This window comes from Calypte anna, chromosome 3 (assembly GCF_003957555.1).
Source record: "Calypte anna isolate BGI_N300 chromosome 3, bCalAnn1_v1.p, whole genome shotgun sequence".
Taxonomy (NCBI): domain Eukaryota; kingdom Metazoa; phylum Chordata; class Aves; order Apodiformes; family Trochilidae; genus Calypte; species Calypte anna.
In genome coordinates this window covers 8,011,628-8,034,750 of record NC_044246.1, presented here as the reverse complement: position 1 = coordinate 8,034,750, position 23,123 = coordinate 8,011,628, and the positions used below count along the sequence as shown (strand labels likewise).

Below are 23,123 nucleotides of genomic sequence, written 5' to 3'. Positions count from 1 at the left end.
TATTCTTGGTATCAGATCTGAAATAAAAGCATATAAAACTGTAATAGTTCTGAGCTCTTTGTATAGAGGTAGATACACAAGATAACTCTGCAAAAAAAGTTGGGATCTGGAATGTAGCACGGGTTCTGGTTTTGACCAAAGTATCTTCAATTCCAAAAGCTAAAATAAATGCTCTGCTGATAGCCCTGCAAATGCAGACATCCACACCTGCCCGTACACTGCTTTTCTCTTGTGTTTAAAGTTATTTTCAAGAGGCCAAGTCTACAAAGGACTGCAGAGTTCTTCATCTTCTGTTAGATCCATACTACGATGCGATAGTGTGAGAGATTGTCAGCTGAAGCCTACAGAGAAGTAAAGCCCAGACCTGCTGTGTACTGAACAAGAAATGATGGAACAGAAAACTGGGCCAGGAGCAAGTGTTTTAGAAAACAGGTGTCCACCAGGACTCTACCAGAACAACCCGACAAACCCTTTGAGCAAAGCAAAAGATAAGTAGCATATTAGAACAAAAGTTACACCTCAACAAAGAGCTGATGATGAAATGCATTTTCCTACACTGAGTGACGACTATGATTAAAATGAACAGATTTCTGAGTTTTAATTACTTCTATTTTATTTCAAATTTTAAAGGATATAGGAATGTAGAAGAATTATATTTAAAATCATTTGCTTAATTAAATATTATGCCACTTTTGGTTTTTTGACTTAATATTTTATCATCTGAAGCTCCACATGAAAGCCTCTGGAAAATGTTACTTTATGAAAAATTCTATTGAAAGCTGTCTCTTGAAATATAATTATAGATGTTTTGCTCCCTGATCTTTTACTATTCATCAGCTCTTATGATAATTTTCACATCATCACAGTTTGAATCACTTTAAGTATGGGAAAAAAATTCAGTTCCAGTTAAATGGATGGAAGTGACATTTCAGTCACAGAAGTTGTATCTTCATTCATGGACCATTGTAACTGGAGACAGAGTGCTTTGATAGTTATAATTCAAAGTATTTATTGGTGACAGTATTATACAAAGATTCAACCATTCAGAAGGGTCAATCTGACAAAGTTTCTGTCTGCATAGAATTATCCTATTTCTGAATAAAAAAGCCTCCAGCTTAAAAAATTAGCATCACTTTACCAAACTGTACAGCCTTTTTTCTCTTAATTCCAGTTAAGTTTTCCATCTGCTGAAGAAAAATGAAGCCATTGAGCAACAAAGATTCAGTGCAGAAAAACATAAAAGACAAAGACCCTCTCTTTTTAACCCATTCTGTTGATACTCAAATGAAACCTCACCTGAGGGTACCATTTCTTAAGCTCTCTCAGACTGCTATTGCATTCTGTTCTGAAAGTCAGCTCTTGTTTACTAAATAGGATGTCTCTTTTTTTTGTGGCTGAGTTTTCTTGCATTTTTTTCCAAATGATTTATAGATGAGTGATACAATGGATTAAAATAAAAAATTCCATTTTACTTACCTATTTACATTTTCCCTATAGTATTATACTGAGGAAATATTTATTATCAATCTTAGGGTACCACAGAATCACTCAAGAAAATATCCCTGACCTTCATCAGCCAACTGCACTGTATTGTAAACTTTTGCCTACTTTCATAGATTTTCAACTTTTTGCAAGGTTGCAAACATACTGGGGACATATCAGGCCACTCCCCCAGATTTATAGCTCTGGAGCTAGGTAGTGGGGAAGTCATAATAAAGGTTCATTTGACTTTTCAGAATGAACTGGCAATATTTTTGAAGGAACACAAGCAATACAGGATGAGAGAGGCATCAGGTGAGTCAATAGCTTCTTTTTTGTAAAACTCTTCGAATGAATGCCATTAATGATTTACAGAGCATAGAAAGATCAGAAGGTCAGAAGGTCCTTTTTCTGAGAAAATATCTTCAAACCATCCTGCAAATGACAATACTGTTAAAAGAATTTAACAGTGATTAGCCATCCTAAGCAATGCTTTTAAATTTGAGGCAAAAAGCAAGAATTTCATTATAGGAACACATTTCAAGAAACAGGAAGGCAAGACAAAATGAAATTCATACTGTAGAGGAGATAGCTCAAAAAAAACCAACTTATAAACAGCACTGAAATTTACTGAAGATTCAAAGACCTCCATTACTCTTCAACTATTCCTACTATCCTCTGGGATACAGCCCAAATTTGTTTCTCTGGTGACTGAAAATCTCCCCGTGGACCACTTGTATAACCAGCACAACCTTACACATGCATACAGATGTATCTAATAGATCTAACTTAATTTCTAGGTTTATAGAGAGAAGATAAATGCTCAGCCAGGTTGTTTGCCTCCATGGCAGTTACTCTGGGAGGTAAGGGAAATAAGCTGTTTGTGAAATGTGAAGCAGCAGCAGCATAGCAGGTTGTCACTGAGAACATGTCACACCTTTCTAACGCCTGGTAAGATCACAGAAGACATCAGCTGCAACACAGCAAGACTTCAGGGTACAAATCTCCATGAATTAAATGTTATTTCTATATATGCAGATCAAACGATCAAGACAGTTACTACGTATTTTTCAACCAGGGATCTCTACTCTTATACAGCAGTTAAGTCTCTTAGAGCACACTTAGAAGACATATGGAAACCTGCTCACTATACATTAAATGCTGTCATTTTTGTAGTACAAGACAAAGCGGCATAATTCACACATGAAAGACAAAGCAAATAAAGTAAATCCAAACGTATCAAAAAATAATGTGCACAGCAATAAATCCTCTATATTACCATGCTCTTTAAATATCTGATTTGGAAATGTTTACTTATGTCAACCTAGATGTATCTCAAAGCTGATTCAAGGAGGGGATGCACATTTTAAATACAAGGAGAAATTTGGATGACATTGCCATAACCCCAAGACTAGATTATTGTCCTTTCAGATTTCAGCCAGGCAACAAATACCTTTTCCCTGGTGCTTTTCAGTGGGGTAGCCCATTAAAATTATCCTGTAGATCCCTCAGCAGATTTTGAAACAAAACATCTGCAAAAAACCATTGATACGGTTCCTGACTAAATGTGCAGGCATACAGACATTTTGAAGGAAATAGGGGACTGGAGTTCAGAGAGCTTTTGTTCCTATACTCAAATTAATTTCAGCATCATATGGCCTTGGGAAACTCATCTGACCTCTCTGGATTTCATTTCACCTTTCAGCAAAGTTAAATGTTTATTACCAAACAGGTGTTTGAAAAGTTTGTTTATTGTCCATTTCTTGAGTGAAAAGGTTCTTAGTTTTCTGTACTCTTGGCGTGTATCTTAAAAGAAAAGAATGTGCATTAGAGACAAGATAGCAGTCATGGAAGAAGGAAGGAAGGGCATGCGAGTTATTCTCAGGGATTAAAAGAGGTAAAGGATGTCGCTGGCTTTGCTTCTAACAGCCTGACTTTTCAAGCATGATTAAAAATAGGGCAGTGATGTTCACACCACTCTCTCATCCTGACATAGCAAATGCCAGAATTCTTTAAACAGATTTCAGGCTGGATTTCATATCCCTCGTGCTGACCCTGGAGGGGAATTAAACAACATTAAATCTCTCAAAACAATGGAAGAGATGTTCATCCCCGACAAGTAAGGCAACAAAAGCAAGAAAGTTAGTTACTTCCTTTTTTCCTTTTCTAATCTTCTAATTTCCTTGGTTCAAGTGTTTGTGTAATTCAGTAAAATCACTGCAAACCAAGATGACTGAACTCACTGCCTCCTCAAATGTGGAAATTTGATGAATGAATCACAGCTATGAGACTATTTAAATTATTTATCTATTTGAAGACAGGAATGGATGCACTAAAAGCCAAACCAAATTTAATCATATGAGAAAGAAAAGAAGTCATTCACATGGCAAATGGCTCACTGACAGCTTTTCTAGCTAATAGATCTCACCCATTAGAAATATTTTAAGAGCAGCTATGGGTTATTCAATTTTTCTTTCCATTCCATTCTGAAGCCAGTTACCAAGCTGTTGCAGACAATTATTCAGCTTCTAGTCTGTTGTGTGCAATGCACTGGGTCATTCATAAATATGTACACAAAATATATTTGTACACCTGGGTGGACGTTGGTCTCTTTTGCCAGACGACTTTCAACAAGACAAGAGGGCATGGTCTTAAGTTGTGCCAGGGGAAGTTTAGGTTAGATATTAGAAAGAATTTCTTTACGGAGAGAGTGATCCGGCATTGGAATGGGCTGCCCAGGGAAGTAGTGGATTCTCCGTCCCTGGAGATATTTAAAGAGAGACTGGATGTGGCACTCAGTGCCATAGTCTAGCAACCGCAACGGTGGTAAAAGGGTTGGACTCGATGATCTCTGAGGTCCCTTCCAACCCAGCCAATTCTATGATTCTATGATTCTATGTATGTGAACATATGTTGTAGGTCAAGGAAAAAGCAATGACAAAAATATTTCCTTTGCTGAAAAACCAAACCCAAACCAAAACAGGCTTATAAAACCAAATCAGGAGTTCTGAGCAATGGACAGCAGTAAGTTCATCTCAATATAATTTGATCAGGCTTTCATGGCTGAACAAATAGCAAATAATAATATGTATTGGCATGCTCTGACCTTTCTGAGAAATGGGGAGAACACACACAAACTCACATGCATCTGGTTTCCCATAGAGCAAAATAAATCACCTGCAAGAATAAAGATTTTTTTTCTCAATGAGGACTCAAAAGAAGAAAAAGTATTTCTACAAATCTGCAGGAAAGAACCTGTACTGTTTAATAGGCTAAGTATTTTGGTTGAGGTTTGAAGCTGAATATTCTTGACTACTTACGTTTGGTTATATAAATGGTTAAGCATCATTAATGTACATTTGAAATGAAGAACAGATAGTATTAGTGGCAGCACTGTGTTACTGCTGTGAAGCAGTCATATTTCAGAAACACTTCTGAGCTGGGCAGAAGCTGCTGAGGTACATAGCATTTTGGTTAAAATCTGAAGTAAAATTTAGGACTAAGCATACTTTAACAGAAGAAAAAATGTAAAAAGAGAAGAAAGGACTCTTACTACATTATATCCAACAGGAATTATATTTAAAGCCAAATGTAGATGGCAGGCAGATAAGCCTGTTCAGAGCATTGATCCTGAATTCATGACTATGTAGAGGTAAGGTGTTTGCAATATATAGGTAACTACTTGCCTCCTGAAAAGCTATTCATATGAATTGTCATACTAATTCTAGATTTATTTTATAAAGAGGAAAAGACTTTTGTGTTTTCAACATCTGAAAGCATTAATGAGAGTTAGTCTGAAGACAGAATACCAAGGAACTCAACAAAAGCACACAGAATTATATCAAATGAAACAGAACCGGAATCCTGGTTACTAGGATAACAAAAAGGTAAAGACATATTTAGTTGAGGGTAATCTCTGCACTGTTACTTTATTTCACTTTCTTAATTTATTTTTTTTTATTGTATTGTTGTGCTCTCAGCTGTCTTGCATAATTAGAAGTGAGAAAATATAAAAAAAATATAGGATCATTCAAAATATCTAGTTATTAAATTTTGGTAAGAAAGGTCTTGGGGTTCTTCCCTCTCCCTCCTCTGTTTTTTTTGTTTGGTTTTTTGTTTGTTTGTTTGGGGGTTTTTTTGTGGTTTTTTTTTGGGGGGGAGGTTGGTTAGTTGGTTTTCTTGCTTTAGTTTTTTTCTTTAAAGAAAAAAAAAATCCTTCTTATACTAAAAAGAAAGTCAAGATAATATGCCAGCTTCATTCGGCTGCAATAATCATTAATCTCATCTCTCATTTGCCAATTTATATTGTGCAACTATGGATTTTGTAATATTGTTCCTAGAAAATAAAGGTCTCAAGAGAGTTTGCCTTTCCGCTAAAAAAAACCTGCCAAATCATCTCACTCATCTCTAATCCCTTGCTTCATATAAATTCATAATAACCAGAAAAGTGTTTTATTGCTCCATCTGGATGAAAATCAACAGCTCCAAAAACATCAAACATCCTTCTACCTTTGAGATACCATTCTTTACCCACTGTAAACATCCAGCAAAAATCATTTGATGTGAAGAACAGGAAATTGTTTTTTGAGAGTCTACTTGGCCTTGCTTACGAGAATTTTGATCTATCACAATACTAGGAATACCCTCCAGCTCTAGTATGAATCAATAATAATCAATATTATCAGTTATACATGTGCCTTTACGCTACTAATCAACAACTTATGTATTTTATACTTTATGCCATCCGTTGAAGGCAGCAAACCCAGTAATTGAAGGAAAGCATATACTGTGGCACAGACTGTTAAATTTGATAGGTATTAAGAATATAATCTTGCTCTTAAATATTTTAAGGAAACCAAAAGTTTTAGAGGACAGATGAACTCATGAATAAAACCTTCTCACACCAGATTGCCATTTCAAGCTCAGATCAAACTGTTATTCCATGCCTATATATTTACATCAATAAATGGGTGTATTTACATCAATAAATGGGTATTTCCTTAGTCCTGCCTTTCAGGAAAAAAGTTCCTTAAAATAGGGGTAGAAAGGTAGCAATGAAATATACCCACGACTAATTTAAATTATAGTTTTCTTGGAAGGTCAAATGGAGCACTAAGATTTTCCCAGCCTCTTTATTATAAGAATGGATTTTTTCAGGACCAGATTAATGAATACCAGATTGGCATGATGAAGAAATTTGCCAAATTACTTTTTGTTGCTTATGTCTTCTGGAAATGTTAGGTTATCAGGGATCACAGTTAACACTGCATCTGAAATTTTCCTTCTCTGCTTTCATTATTCATTTTTATTCTTATTTTTCCTCTAAAACACTAGGCTACAAGCTCAGTCCTCTATATGTTTAAGTTTGGTCTGGGTTTATTTTGGTTTGTGTTTTGCATTGCTTTGATATAAAAAATGTTCCACTAATATCTCCATGCTGCCTTTTATCAAAAGGAACATAAGATTAAGTGCTAATTTACGTCACAAATAGGATGGAGCTATTTTGACAGACAACTTTTCTGATGACAAAAAATACAGTGTTTAAAAAGCTGTTCTGCACAGACTGAGTCATCCTCCAGCCATCTGAACATCAAATGTCAGGAAATGAAGGTTAAGAGGTATTTTTTGCTCTACCTTCACTGTATCATGTGCAAAGTATTTGTCAGCCATAGCTCACTCAGTAACTGGGGTTTATGTAAATTCAAACTACTTGTGCATATTTATGTCTCTGCTCAATATTATAAAGATTAAAATATGAACTGAGATAACACAAGAGAAACAGAGTCAGCCTTGGGTCCTTTTTAGTCTCTGAAAAATCTATTCTACCAGACCACTCAGAGAAAAAAAGGAAACCTTTTTTAGCATGACTGCTCTAATGCATTTTTAATTTACATTTGCTTTTCCCTGTCATTTTAGAGTGACAATTTTAAACAGATTAAAACTTCCTCTCAAAAGCTTGGCTTGAGGCATGTACAGTTCCCTAGATGCACTGGTGCCAGCTGCAATCCTCTGCAATCTGCCTGCTTGGTATGAATGCACAGTTTCTCTTTCTCAGAGTTTAATGCTTCTCATTTTTATGTTAAATGAAGAAAAGGTGTCAGTAGACATGAAATACAGTGGTGAAATGAATTCCAACATCATTGATCTGACACAAAAGCTACCAGCATCTATGTTGGGAGAAGCAGCTGAATGTCTCTTCTCAAAGTCCAAACCTTTCTCCAGATGCTTCTGTTAACAAAACTCTTTCTGTTAATCACACCTGCCTAATGCAATGCAGTCCTGAGCAATTGTCATTACTTAAAGAAGTTAAAATTACATACAGAGGCAGTGTAATTGCTATGTATTAAACATTGTGTGAAAAGATTTCTTAGGTTATTTTCAATTTATTGATATCAACCTCAGCCTTGTAATCTGCTTACACCCATGGTATAGCTCACTTTCGTATCTTAAATTCCTGCAGGCTGAAGGGCCGAGTTATCTAACAAAACAAGAAACAATTTACCTTAAATCTAGGGCAGATTATTTAGCTTTCTATACAGAAACCACACAGATGCTTTACCAGATTTCATGTGCCTATAATATTAACCCACACACTAAGAGTATAATCCAGCAAAGATTGCATTTTATGCATGGGTATTTACAAATCACATACCCTCAAAATAACAAGAGAATGAATCCACAGTCTCATTGGAAGTACTGTCATGTATTCTTTCTATTTTCGTGCTCAAATCAAACTTAGGTCCCAGTTTCTATCTTTTGAAAATTATATAATAAAAGTGCTCTGAAATACTTGGGAATTTTAAAATCTACAAGAATTTTAATTTGTTGGGGTGCAGTGTCATCTTAACCCTTTGGAGTTGCTCTGAAAAGCATTCTTACTTACTTCAGTGTACAAGAGGCTCTCTCCTTAACATACATGAACACCAGATTCCCTAATACCATCAAAAGCCAGCACAACTATGAGTGGAAGAAATGCAGTCTTTGGAAAAGATGGAAATACTCACAGAAGCTTTCATATTCTTAGGGTCAATTACAATGAAATACCATGAAAGTGAATTGAAAAACTTCAAAATTTGGGCTGAAGAAGTGTCAGATTGAAAAGGTCATTACATGCATTTTTCAAAAGTTAGGCACATATGATTGAACTCCTGACTTAGCCAAATACAGGAGCAACAGTATCACAGCATCTTTTTTTAGCTGGGTAGGGAATAATGGGTAGCATTTTCTATAAGGATCAAGTTTAAATGAAAAGTTGGCAGGCATTGGAACTGATTTAAAGACTGTAATAAATAACAGTATCAGTCTGGATATCTGAAGCCTCAATATTCACATAACCAAGCAAAGCTACACCATGTTCCTTTGGTCTAAGAACACTCCCTCACATCTGGAGGAGCTCTTTCTCATCCCTTCCAAGAATTACATGAAGGCTTCATGGTATTTCTGGTCTGGGGTGACCACTGCCATAGCTCTTTGTAGAGAAGGAACTTTTACATCCTCAACTGACCTGTTAAGCTAGAACCATCTCTCAGGCAGTGGGTGAGAAAATAAGAGAGAGCAAGCTACCCCACATGAAGCTTTAATTAAAGACAAAGTGCAGAAGAGAGGCTCACTGAGGCTGTTTCTGAACTTAGCTTGCTAAGGAAGACAAGAAGCAAGGTATAAAGGCTGAACAACAAACCAAGGAAGAAGCAATATTTTTTTTCCAAGTCACTTAATCTCTGCATATGAGGAGCACAGAGGAGTTTCAGTAGTAGGCTGAGGCAGCCCTATACTGAGGGGAGCTGGTGGGAGCCTTCCACCAACTGGAAATTATTATGGAAGGAATGACCTACACCATCCAAGTTATTACTGGATATTTCCCAGATGACTTAATGCAATTGTGACCTAATTGAATCATATCCTGCTTTTATATTTGCATATACATGACAACAGCAATATAATGCAAAAATCATTAAATCTTAAAATACAGCAATAAAGAGAGCAACAACTGTAGTGACAAATCAGCATATGACAGTAAAAGTAGAAGCATTATCCACATTTAAGTCACAACTACGGCACATGAGAACACTGTACTCCGAAGGTTTTAGGAAACAATCTACCTAAGCAGCTCAGATAGACAATATGATGAAAGAAAAACCTACTGAAGATCACCAGAAGCTGATATACAATGGAGAGGCACTGGAGCTCATCACACAAAAGCTTTTTACTTCAGCTATAACAGCACAAGAGGAATATCTTGAATTTTGGAGGACTATGCAGTGAAATCACCTGCTGGACACGAACTAAAGGTCAACACAATACACCACACTTAAAGATTTAAATTTCTGGGGTTATTGTGATTAATATTTTAATTGACATGATTTTACTCGTACTCTTTTTTTCTTTCTTTTTTTAGTCCTGAATTCAATCTATAGCACTAGTTTGGAGTATGGACATACTTCCATTATCTTAACTATATTGTTATCAGGGTGTTAGTTATCTGTATTGTTGTCAATGCTGCTTAGCTGTGCAACTGTATTTGCACCTTAAACTAATATCCTATATTTTTTACAGTAAGAACTAAGAGGTCATCTACATTAACCGTAGAATAAATTGTATAAAGATCAGTTAACTTTGCAAAACATTAGATCTTCAAGTTTTACCCTAGTCTGATAAAAGCTGTATTACCATTTGTTCAAACTAGCACTGAATGCCATTAAATGCAAACTAATTTCAAACCAAATTTTAAAAATTATTTTTTTTAAAGCAAGAGTTTCAACATCTTTAAGAGAAATGATAGTGCTCTTACAGACAAAAACTACTCATGCAAATGCTTAAGAACTTGCAGTCATGTGGCAAATATTTTCAGAAAAGGACAAAGACTTCATCTTTCAAGGAAAAATCAATTACTCATATTTTAGAAGAGACTTTCTGACATAAGTAAACTGCTGGATAAGTTTCCATTACTGCATATTTACAGGACCTGATATTTTGTCAGAGACAGGATACTACACTAGAGTGATCCAGTCTGTTTTAGCAGTGTGTAAGTTTCTTCTATACACATTTCCTTTGCTCACCAAGTATTTACTTTTTGCTGAAGCAGCTAATGTATACCTACAGGCTGAAATGTCTGACCATGAGCAATTCAAGTCTGCATGCTGGGAGCCACACAGCAAGAAGAGACCTAAGAGTAAAGGAACCAACAAAGGATGAATGGCCAAAGAGCAGTGAAAGATGGAGTCCAATAGTATAGTCTTGCCTTTCAGCTAAAAGTCTTGTGCTGTTTGGTGGGTTTGTTTTTTTTTTTAGTGTTTTTTTTTTTTTTTTAATCTACATACTTATCTCCATTCTGAGCTTTTCACCACTTTATTTCAATCATTACCTCAGTTTTCACTTTAACTTTATAGTTCACTTTTGGAAACAATCCAAAGCATTGTGTGACAGGAGGCACATTTAATGTTTTAAAGGATTACCAGACTTAGGTGCTACATTTCTAGGTGTTGCTTTTCAGCAGTGCCATTGTACCATACTGTCTGCTATTTCTCTAAGTGTCATCAACTTGTCAGCTCATAAGCAGGTGTAAAGCTTTGTCCCTGCCCAAGTCTCATGTTCAGTGAAGCCAATGGAGGTCTGATTGTTGTGTCAGGAGCACTTTTTTTTTTTTTTTTCAGGGAATTAAAGGTAAACATTTCTCTTCAAAATTCATGTCATTTGTAGCTACAGCGAAGAAAGCAACAACACATTGCTAAATGGATTATTAAAAGTCCTGAAAACAGAAGAGGTGCCTGGGAGGCTGCACTCAGGAAGCACTTAGAAGCTAAAAATCACTGGAATGCGCAAGTAATGGGAGTAAATTAAAAATAAACCAAATGAAAATAACCTGACATGAGAAGATGAGTGTTTCATACCCAGCCATGCACATCCTGAATTCCTAAGCTGATACTCAGAAGGCAGAAAGTCCTCTGTTTGACTTTTTTTAAAACAAATATATATCTTCATTATGCAAAGTTTTACTAAAGAACAAATTAAATTCTCAGAGTAGTTAAAATCAGTGACGTACACAAAGCCATGACAGTGAGCAGCATTTCTGTCTAACCAGCCCTGATCAGACGTCACAACAGGACAAAAAGGGTCAAACAGTTTCCCCTCACTGAAGCCACCATTATATGGGACTGTTGGGTCTCAGCAATAAAAACCTATGCTATCATTTCAAACAGGATTATGCTATCTGAAATACTAGAAATAAAAGGATCTGGAGTGTTCTTGAGAGTTTTACTATACATTGACTCTTACATGCACACAGCCCAAGTAGAAACTAAGCAATCCATAGTGCTACTGCACTGAATTAGAACCAAATGGCTGAAAGATAGCAGGAAGAATTGAAGGTCATCTGACTGTGTCTAAAATAAACCTCTCCACTTAAATTTGGGAATGATTCCCAAGGTGTTATTCCAAAAAGAGAAAAATCATTGCAGGTAGAGAGGAAGAGAAAGAAAGAAATATTCCAGTGGAAGAGGGATCATTGTTTCAGTCTGGATTTATTTATTTTCACCTAAAAAAACCCAAAACCAAACCCAAAACCTTAGTCTTTCAAGGAGATCAGAACTCAATACTGGATAAGATTGTAGAAGAAAGTTATAAAGCTACATGCTATTCTTTCATATCTGTTCAGCTGAACAGAGGTAGTGAGGCAGAGAATGTGGACCTCCAGCTTCACTGGATGCTATTTTTTGCTAAGTCTAGTCAGGTTTTTTAGCTGTTGATTCTTCAGGGATGAAGTGCAAGAAGAGGAGTAACTGGCTCATTTCTGATCAGTAGTGAGCAAGATTATAATGCTGCTCTTGCTCTTGCCTTTTATCCTTGCACATAAACAAGACATCAGCTATCATACTGCTTTTGACAGTAACTGATGCAACGTTGGTTCCTACTTTCTCTGGACACTGTGATCAAATGATATCTCATTCTAAAATTGTATCAAGCATGCATGGAAATAATAGTCCTAATTTTTTATGCCTGCTTAAAGAAAACACATCTTTAAAGGTCAGAGGTATTTAAATCCAAGTAAATGAAAATATAGAAAATAGAGAATGAATCTGTTGCTTGGGGAAGTGTGCTGTATCTCTCAATTTTCAAAGATATTGTACATTTTAATTACAAAATTATTTAAATGTAATTTACAGCTGAATTGAGCTTATGGCTAAGCATCTTGAAACATAAGACATGAAAAATTAAAAAAAACCAAACCCAACCAAATTGTGGTCTCCTAAAAGACAGAAGCATCTCTTCCCCTCCTCTTTCTCCACTTTCAGTTCATTGCCCTCCCCCCAAAACAGTGGTTTTTATTTTAACTTGTCAAGTATTTCACAGTTTCTCAAGTATTTAGCAATGAGGATCTAATTGGAAAGTGCCAGGTTCTTTTTTATTACACTTTATCAATATTCTTAAGGGAATGATGTAATTGTTTGGGGTTTGGTGAAGACATTCCATGTCACTTCAGTGTTAATACCAGGCTGGAGCCTTCCCTGTCTGCCTGCGTAAGCTAGATAAACACAGACCTGTGTGCTTTCTTCTCATCTCAGGATACTTACTCAGAGAGATCTTGGAACACACGCCTATTGCCAGTTAAACATTTCACTTTTCATTTTATCCATGTGCCAGAAATCCATTCCTTGGATAAACACTTTACATACTGACACTCTTAAAGTCACTAAACACGATAAATAAAGAGAGAATACATCATTTCCAAGCCGATTAAACATTTTCTCACTTGTGACAAATGAACAGCTATACACTGCATGGAGTCCCTGGAACAGACATTCCATTTTCTTTGTCTTTATTTTTTGTCTAAGATTAACTTTCCATTTCAGCTCATCTATTGCACAATTGAGCTTTTCTGAAATACACGCTGCTGCGTTTCCCCCAAATCATTATTCATTTTAGAAATATTGTTGTTGCTGCAGAGGCTTTTCTTTAAAACGTCTGTATTTATATGCATTTTATGTATTTTTATGGACTTTAATATTTTGTGCCCAAATTAACTAGCTAACTAAATAAATAGTATTTTTTTGCTGAAAGCAAAAGAAATGGTATCACGGGGTAGAACTGAATAGAACTGAACAAAGGCTTAAGTTATCCATGACAAAAAGGAAAATCCAAGCACATTAATCATATTAATTTTGCTCCATCTAATCCATCACTTTTCCTTGCACAACTTGGTTGCCTCGCTATCCTATGCATTGCTGTTCTACCTATGATTAGCCAAATGTAACTAACCTTTTATTTAGTTCTTTTAAGCTCTCATCTTTTTTTTTTTCATCCATTCCCTGGCCAAAAAAAAACCCAAACAAATCCCAAGCATTGTATTTCTAAGCTCAATTTAAGATCTTCGTGAAATAAATATACATAATACTAAAAATATACCATGAAGCTGTGTTAAAAATTTTAACAAATACCACTAATCTGATTAAGAATTTCAGTAGCAAGAGGGAAGAAAGAGAAACCTAGCTTAGTAAAAAATACTAAAAAAATAACTTTGCCCTAATGCTGTTCTATCATAGTTCCTCATATGTTTCACTAAAGGTTTTTTGCATATGTTTTCCTTGCCAGATATTCAAAGTAAAGAGGAAAAATTTAACAGAATTTTCTTTTTTGTAAATCTAAAAAGAAGTTTCTGTAAAAGAAGCTGCTTCACTCAGCATAGAGGGAGAAGAAAGTATTAAGAGAAGTCAGAAAGAGCAGATCGAACTGAATGAGAAATCAGGGAAAAGTTCACTTTCTTCCCCCATCCTGTGGATGCTGGATACACCCACAGGAAGATTTTTTTTTTTTACCATGGTTTCAGTGTAGTGAGGGGAAAAAAATAAGAATGGAGAGGGAATTAGACACAAGAAGACAGTGATAAGTCAAGATTTCTGAACAGATTGCAGATTCCTCTTCTCCTTAGATACCTGTCAGCTTTGGGCATGTAGTCTATATCCATTTTCCATGGAAGAAACAGTTTCCTTAAAAGACCAGTCCGGGATCACAAAAATCTCTTCTCCTAACAGCAGCTTCTTCTCTCAGAGTTTTATTGCGAAGGAGATTTTTAAGGATAAAAATGTAACTCAGCAGCTAAACAAACCTAAGACATGTCAAGAATATCTTTCATACACTTGAGCAAGAAATCTGATACCATGCCAAAGTAATACTCCCTTTGTTCCATTTTTTTTTCCATCATGATCCTACATCACCAATGTATCACTCAAGGACCTTACAAGTAAGGAGGGAGCTTCTTATGGCAGAGGAACATCCAACCTTCCCTTGCCTTCCTTTTCAGGTGCTATCTTTAGTACATGGCCCAAGTGTCACCTGCACTGTGGCATTTAAGTAGCAAATTTGGGCATCAGGGCCATAGAATGGCTAACAAACTATAGAAAGAACCTTTTATAGTGGTATATTTTACTGGCATCCTTTTGAGAGATTCCCAGCTCTGGGAATGCATAAGGAATATATTCATTAGCATATATTCAGTTGAAGTTGTAGCTAGCAAAAAAAGAAGAGTCTGTTTTTACTGAAAGGAAAATAAATGCAGACTGTCAGCTCCACTAAATCTGAAGTATAAATGGTGTGTGTCATATTTTGCTCTTCTGCTTTTAAACACTGCTTCTGGAGAACACTGCCAAAAAATCAGAAGAAACCACAAGTTGTGCAATGCAATGAAGATCCAATTTTGAAAACTCTCAGTTGCAGACATTTGTAACAAAATTAATGAGGTATTTTGCTTTTTACCACAAAAAACCCCTCCTTATTTGAAGATCTATTAGCGATTCTACGAAGGAAGTCACGTTTAATTATACATATCATTAGTGCATAAAAAAAACCAGATTTCAATTCTTTCTTTTAAAACAGACATTTTTAAGCACAGGAAATTATACCTAATGAATAATAGTTGTCTGGGGAATGCTACGCATCTGTCAAATCACCATGATTCTGATGTAGTACGAACAGTTTTCTCTCAGTACAGATGGCATATTCTGAATTTATTTTTACATAAGGTACATATATTTTCTAAAAGGCAGGACTCACGCAGTATTTCACTAAAGGTAGACTATGTATCTATATTTTTTCTTTTTTTCTGTAAAATTAAAATTGAATATAAACAAGTAAATGTTACTTGGTTCTCTGTGTGCATTTCTTTCACTATTCAAAAATACAATAATTCTGGCTACCAATACAGCAATTTCTATCAAAACACATTTTTAAAAGAATTTTACACTTATGAAGAAAAGTTTATACTAACTTCTGTTTCTCACCTTTTATGTGCTTCTGTCAGTGACTTCTCTTCATTTTCTTGGTCTATTTTAGCTGTAAAATACAACCAAAGAATTAGCTACCAGGGGAAACATAAATATGTTGCTTCAAGATAATGTTCATTATAAATGTGTAATGTATAAAATGTATAGAAATCATCTGAGGGTACAGCTATGAACATCAACTCTGAAAAAAAATATCCCACAATAAAACTAAAAAAACTCCACACAGGCAAAACTACACTGGTTTTGATATTTCTTCAAAACATGGCAGTTGGTCTGCTGAGAGGAGGAAAAGTTGAGTAAAGAGCAGGAAGGATTCAGCTTCAGAGCTGTTCTAAAAGTTGTTTGATAGCTGCACAAAAACCTCTCTCCTCCCTCTCCCTGCACACCCATCACTGAAGTACTGTAGGAGCCCCCTACTAAAACCATGACTTGATATGAAGGAAGTTAGCACTTGGTGATCACATGAAGGAAATAAAAAATATGAAACTGTCATTGCCACACATTTGGGAAAAAATTATTTGTTTTTCATGTGTTCTCTCATATTTTTGTTTTGTACCCATTTCACCAAACTTAGATATGTATTCTGATACACAACATCTGCAAGAACTTGCATTTTAACTTCAGCATCAGCAATGTGCAAAGGGATGGTACAAACTCTTCTGTGAAGGTTTGCTTAGGTGAGATTTATACCTATATAGACATTCAGGTACCACAACTTAAATCCCATTTAAGATCTGCTCACTTTAGTCTAAAGTTTTTTAGTTCAGATCTTGATTCCCCTTTTCAGACTGCTAGACTGCTAATTGGCCTGATCATGTTTAGGATTCCAAAGAGCCACTAGGTTTGGGGACATTAAAAGGCTCTGAGCCTCCCTGGAAACAAATGCCAGTGGTACAGAATATACAGAAATCTGCAAAACTAAAAATGAACCTTTAATCCGTTTTTCATCCCACTTTCCCTAAATAGCTCTATACTAACAATTCATTAAAATAGTCTTTTTACATTGTAGACACACTGTCTTTGAAAAAGGAAATCCTGATTTTAAATTTGGCAAAAATAAGAAATAGAATTATCAGGGAATTATTAGGGAACAAAGATAACCACTGTTTGCTTTCAGAATGTTTCAGTCAACAGCACTTTACAAACATACACTGATACAGACAAGTGAAATCTCTAGCAAAGATATACAAATGTAGTTTTCTATCATTTCCCCAGTCAGAACAAGGATCAGAGCTTTACGTGATATTGAAAATACTTTTTATTACTAGTAACCTAGGCTGCTGGGCAGGGAGAGCAGTACCTGAGTGTTTGCAGCATCAAACACTGGATTTAGTTACCACTACTTGAAGACTCCAGTTCTATCATTGTGTTGCTGAAAGTGAAAATAATCCCAGAAAACCCCAGAAAACTTGAGGGAAAGCTGGGTAAATTTGATTAAGAAAATTCAAGAGCATGTGAAGCCTGCCTGATTACAGGTTTAAATACTGAACAAAAATTCAGCCCAGATTTTTCAAAAGGTTTGTGGAGGCTTACAGCCCTTTTGAGTGAACCTGGGCCCCAGTGTTCAGTGAATCTGAGCTGACAAGCAGTTTTTCTTTAAAGTTTTGCCTTGTTTTAGGCAGCTTTAGGCAGCTTTGACAGAATTTTTTTTTTATTTTACACTTAAATTCTAAAAGTCAAGTCACGATTTGTAAAATCATAAGGTGAAAAAGAGAAGGGACTACACTCAAATTCCCTGGCTGAAGGGAAATCCAACATCTAACTCTGAATTGACACTTTCGTTAAGTACCTGCAGATATATATTCTAACGTAAATAATTCTGTTACTGAAAAATGTAATTTGGACTCCTCTCAGTTAAGCAATGCTTGGAAACAGAGGCATGTCCCAGCCTAGGACAGTCTTTCAGTACAAAGATCATTTTCCTAAGATACAGCTCTTTCTAGAATTTCCAGGATTGATGTCATACATCATTGATGTCATCCTAGTCTAAGTTTTGGTTTTTCTCTTCCTTATTTCAACTGTTCTCTGTATGCTTACAAAAAATTATTAATCTACCAACAACAGAACAAATATTCCACAATTTATTTTCTGAAAGAATGCAAGTACCACATATTATACATGGCTTATCAAAGCATGTCAGAATGTCCCCCTTCTGAAGCAAGTTTTGTTTCAACTAAAAAGGAAAGTTACTGTGGCCCACAAAGGCAGAAAAAACAAATCATAAGAAAAACAAGGAACGAACCCTCAGGTATCTGTACTTTTAAATCATTTCATAGAGAATGGGTATTGCACTATGAAAAGAATCCCAAGAATTCTTGAATGATGCAAGTGTATGTGATGGTATCTTTTAAAAGAAGTAATAAATACATATGCATAAGGCAGCTGCTATACCCAGAGATAGATTTCATCCTGCATCAGATCATGTCTTGGCACTTAACAGGCTTGCAGGGAAAAAATTTCCTCTCAAACAAAATTCCCTTTTAGTCTGTTCCAAGTACATGATGCCACTTCTAAACCTTTTGCAAAAGGGGATTATTCAAGTGTAAATCTGACTTGCAGCCATTTGTTTTCTTATTTTTCTAGACATAAAAAGTTCAAAACCAGTATGAAAGCAAATCTGCTTCCACAAGTCGACAGGTGGCACCAGTGAGAGAAGAAAATAGTAACTGTAAGTGTCTGAAAACGGTGAACCAAGCCTATCCAGAAAGGTACAGTCAGATTTAACCATCAAGCAAAGAAAGCCTCCTGTTATCAAAAAAACAGAAGCCTTGCTATGACCTGGATACACCGAAATAATAATTACTATTTAGATGTTGAAGCAGCTGCAGATTCTTACAACTGGCCATTAATTAGTGCTCCTTGGTGTTTTGCTCTGTACTAGTAGCAGCGTTGGTTAACTGCTTCCAATTGATTTTTCCTGTTTGAGAGCAAAAAAACCCTTGGAGTTATGAAAGTTTCAGTTGAAGTATCCCAGATTCCATTAGACTTTACCATTTAATTTAGTATAATGAATCTCTACTGTCACTTTTCCCTCCAAAGCAGTTCATCACAACTGTAAAGAGGGTGTCTGAAAGGCATCAGTTTGGAATTCTTCCTTCTTGGCAGCCTGCAGCAATGAAGTGCTAAGTACCAGCTGAGAGGTGTCCATCTCAGAACAGTCTTGGGAGGAAAATGTGTTTTCTTTTACAAAAGATAACTTCTCCAACAAATGAAGTAAAAAGAAGAAAACCTCTACCACAGTGATCCTACCAGGGCAATGGCTGAGTCAGGAAAATTGGTCACTTCCAGAGATGCTGTGGCAGCAGAGCACATCAGAGTGTTCTATTCTGCCACGAAAATTTTTCTCCATCTCTTTCCTCATGAAGCAAAACTATTTGAGAAAGTCTTATTGATTTTCTTTCAAAAATATTAGAACAAGGGTTGCAGTCCTTCAGTAACCACACTTCTATATATTCAGAACCTGTCGGTTTACCATAGGAGCAACTGCTTGCAGGCTTTGCTGATAGATGTAGGAGATCCCCCTCTTGTGTCACTTGTCTTTCCCAAATGAAAGCATTCTATATTTTATTGACACATCATCTTTTCTGTAGTTTTCTTGACCCTTGACACTAACTTACCAAACCACCTCCAAAACCACTGTACCAAATCTTTGTAAGACTGTATCACACCAGGAGATACCAGTCCCTGTATTTCATGTAATGTGGCAATAAGTAGAGGTAAAATTCAGGCTTCTATCTCTACCTACATATACTCAACATATTTTAGAGCTTTTCATGCAGCTCTTATAATCCTGTAAGCATATATATTCTGTAAAAATCTACTTAAAAGGCTATAGTTGAAAAATAACCTCAGGTCATAGTGAAAAACATTGCCATATAAAAAAAAAAAGAACAATGTAGAGTAAAAGTGACCTCTCCTGGAGAAAGGTGCCTACTATCTGTTATTCTACTATTTACAACATATGCTGAGTTAGTTCTCTTTTCACTATTTTTTGAAAAAGCTGCTTTGATGCCTTCTTGTGGGATGATGCTCCACTGTTTGCCTGTGTTTTTTTTTCCATTAAGATAAGTTAATATTATTTAAATATAGTCTCCATCTAGAGAAAGGCCTATACTTCCTAAATACTTTAGGTATTTGGTCAAAATTCAAGTACATTCCATCCTTCCTACATCATTCTTTACTAAGCACAAGTACTGTACTATATCCAAGACTCTTCAATCAATTCTTTTAACTCCAGAGTACACACATTTCTTCAAAATTTACTCACATCAGATATTCTATTTATCATTTTTTATACCATCTGGCATTTACCACATGATGTTTTATAATTGTGGCATAAATCTTCATTTCAGGCAGTTCAAAATGAGCTCAACAAAGTTTCACAAAAGAAGTCTAATTAACTTAATTCACAAAAGCTCTGTCCTTATCAGTTTATACCCACATTCCAGAACGATACACACCGTTGTTCCATGTGTTTGCTCTTCCAATTCTTTTAGATAAGAGGCCTGCAAAGATAATGTATAGACTTCTGCAAAGGCATCTATACGAATAGCTGTACTAAAGTGACCTACTCATTAATGGAAATCTGAAGCATCTCACAAAATTAAATGTGAGAAGTATACACAGGCTTTTTTTTTTTTTTTTTTCAATTTTAGAAGCCTAGAAAACTTAACTAAATGAAGAGGAATTCAAAGGTAAGAACCTAAAAGACATTTTTTGATGACAAATTATCCTCTCTGACCTAAATAACAAGTGGTATTTTGGGCCTATTATGCTACAACCTCTGCATGAATCATGATGCACTCTATGAACTAAGAACATTGACCAGTATTTTCTCACTTTCACTTCAATAAAATTTCCAAATTATAGTATTATTTCAATATTACACCTTCTAGATTAAATCTGATTTTAAAAATACATTAGTATATACTCTATTTACAGACTATTTTCTTTATGGATTGATATTGCATACAACATTTGTTGTCCCTAGCATCAAATGTTGCAATTATTTTTTTCAAAGTGAACATTTCACTCTTTATCATTGTTCCCAGGGGATTCCAAAATCTTAAGAAATATTTTGACCTAAAAACTGGTAGGGCTCAAAGACTTTCAACAACTGCCATAAAGGGGGACAATTCTGCCCCTGTGCTATATGTATACATAATACTGAAAAGCAGTGGAATTTTTAGAAATCTTTTTAACTGAATAAAGGACAACAACTTCCAACACTTTTACAAACCCTTGCTGTAGATCTATCAGGATCTTTAAAGAGGTCACACTTATTCTGGGTGAACAGTAGCTGGGAAACATACCAAAGAGCTCTTCTGCCAGAGCCACAAACTCCAAAAAAAAACCCAACAAAAAAAACCCAAACCAAAACAAAAAAACCCAAACCAAAACCAAAGCAAAAAAACCACCACCAAAAAACAAAACTAGAAACCTAAATGAGGGATAGGCTTTCTTAAAAAGTATACAGAAAGTCAGGCTGCTCCTCTGTCACTGCTGACCCAGCTTCAGTCACCTCTGAGGACTCAAGGTACCTGACAGAGATGACTGGGATTCCCTCCGTGGGTCTCATGTGACTGGGCCAGAAAGAAGATGAAGACAGAGAGAAAATGCTGGGTGAACAATGGCCACAAGCCAGGGCATCCAGTTAAACTCATATTATTAAGGTCTAACTTTACAGGACCTCTGCCAGAGCTCCTAAGAGAATTCCTCCATTCTTCGTGGTAGTACATGTACTTTTAAGTGCCCCCAGAAAACATCAAAATAATACACCTATTTTATTTGGCAATTGGCATACTATTCAGCACTGTTTTGAAATACCTTGAACGAGCAAATAGCAAAAGACAGAATACCAAAGACACCAGGATCAGTAGAAGGCTCTTGAGAAAAACCTTTCTTCTCCCCCTTTAAACTTCTGAATATGTTTTGCTTCAAAATTTTTATTTTGTTGTTGTTTGTTTTCTTTACATGTTTTATTTAATAAGACCAATGTGGCTGGGGACATGAGAGGCACTGGGAATAGTTTAACAGCCAGTTTAGACAGAATCTATCAAAAAGGAAATTGGTTTTGGGGAAGGCTGTAAAGAAAAGTTAGATGATCATTAGTTTTCAAATTATGACAGGGCTCATGCTTCGTGGCTTTGAAAAAACTAAAAAATTCTCCCTCAAAAAAAGGAGAGAAAAAGCATGAAAAATTAAGATTAAAATTAAAATAATACCAGGAATTTGATGAGGAAAAACAGAGTCAAAGCCAACACTTAATAAGAATTATGGGCAAATGCACTAGATAAGCATAGCCACAAAACAAGTTGACTCTAATTCTGATTCAGAAATCACTCCAAGTACCTTGTAGCTCTACTCAAACAGCATCTGAATGCCCTTTCAAGGATTTTGTTCCACCAGAAGGTTTTGTTGTTGGTTTGTGGTATGGTCTTGACCCAGCCATTACTGTCTGCAGTCCCCGTCTGGCCCCAAACCCTGCTGCAATTTAAGCTATTTCTGCTGAACCAGTTTCAAAGGGCTATGAGTAAGAAGATGCACAAAGCTGCCATCCCTTCTGATCTCCTGATCTCTCTTAAGGGAATATCACATCTTCCCAGGTAATTGAATACAGGAATGCATCTGAGTAATCTCAGATGGAAGGCAACAAGAATCCTTTCATCTGCTTGTCTATGTCCTAAATCTTTTCACTTTTTTCCTTTCTTTTTATTTAAAGTGCTAACTAGTATTTGTTTATAATTAGCTATGAATGTGCTTTCCAGTAACTTTCAAGTGGAGCCAGTTGGGTTTGCTTTTTTTTTGACAGACACAATGCCTTTTCAGTGAGTCATTAGAGTTATGTTGCTATAGTTTTGAGAATTTCTATTTACACTGAACAAAGATCCAAGTACATTTGGATGGTTTCTTATTGGGTACATTCACACTAAGGAAGCTTTGCAAGAGAAGAAAGCTTCTTTTGGGAAGAATCTTACACCTTTCTGTATTTGCCAGAACAAATTCATAGAAGGTTATGAGCATGAAGAATATCCATTTTCTCTATCCTCCTTCTGCTAAGATTTTCTTACATTCATGAAAAATAATATGTAAATACTTTATTTAGATCCCACTCTGTTGAAGATAACTGGGAATAGAGCATCTAATGTGCTGGACATTTTCCTAATTATGTTGTTCAAGTTTTTTCAACACCTATTATAAGTTAAACACAAAAACATTTATAATAATTCCAAATTATTGCACTTCCCCAATGACTTTACACAATCACACAACAGAAACAACTCAACAAAACAGACACAACTCAAATTATGTACTAGCCCAACAGATTATGACCAAGATCTACAGAAAAAAAGAGCTTAAATTATAAGTGAC

At 35.7% G+C, this 23,123-nt stretch overlaps 1 protein-coding gene across 1 annotated transcript in view; it reads right to left on the bottom strand.

Moving 5' to 3' along the window:
• FMN2 (formin 2) overlaps window positions 1-23,123 on the bottom strand; it is a 145,468-nt gene that overhangs the window by 16,282 nt on the left and 106,063 nt on the right. Inside the window, exon 17 of the mRNA XM_030447789.1 lies at window positions 15,750-15,801. Coding sequence (XP_030303649.1) covers window positions 15,750-15,801 — 52 coding nt within the window. The remainder of the gene's footprint in view (window positions 1-15,749; window positions 15,802-23,123) is intronic.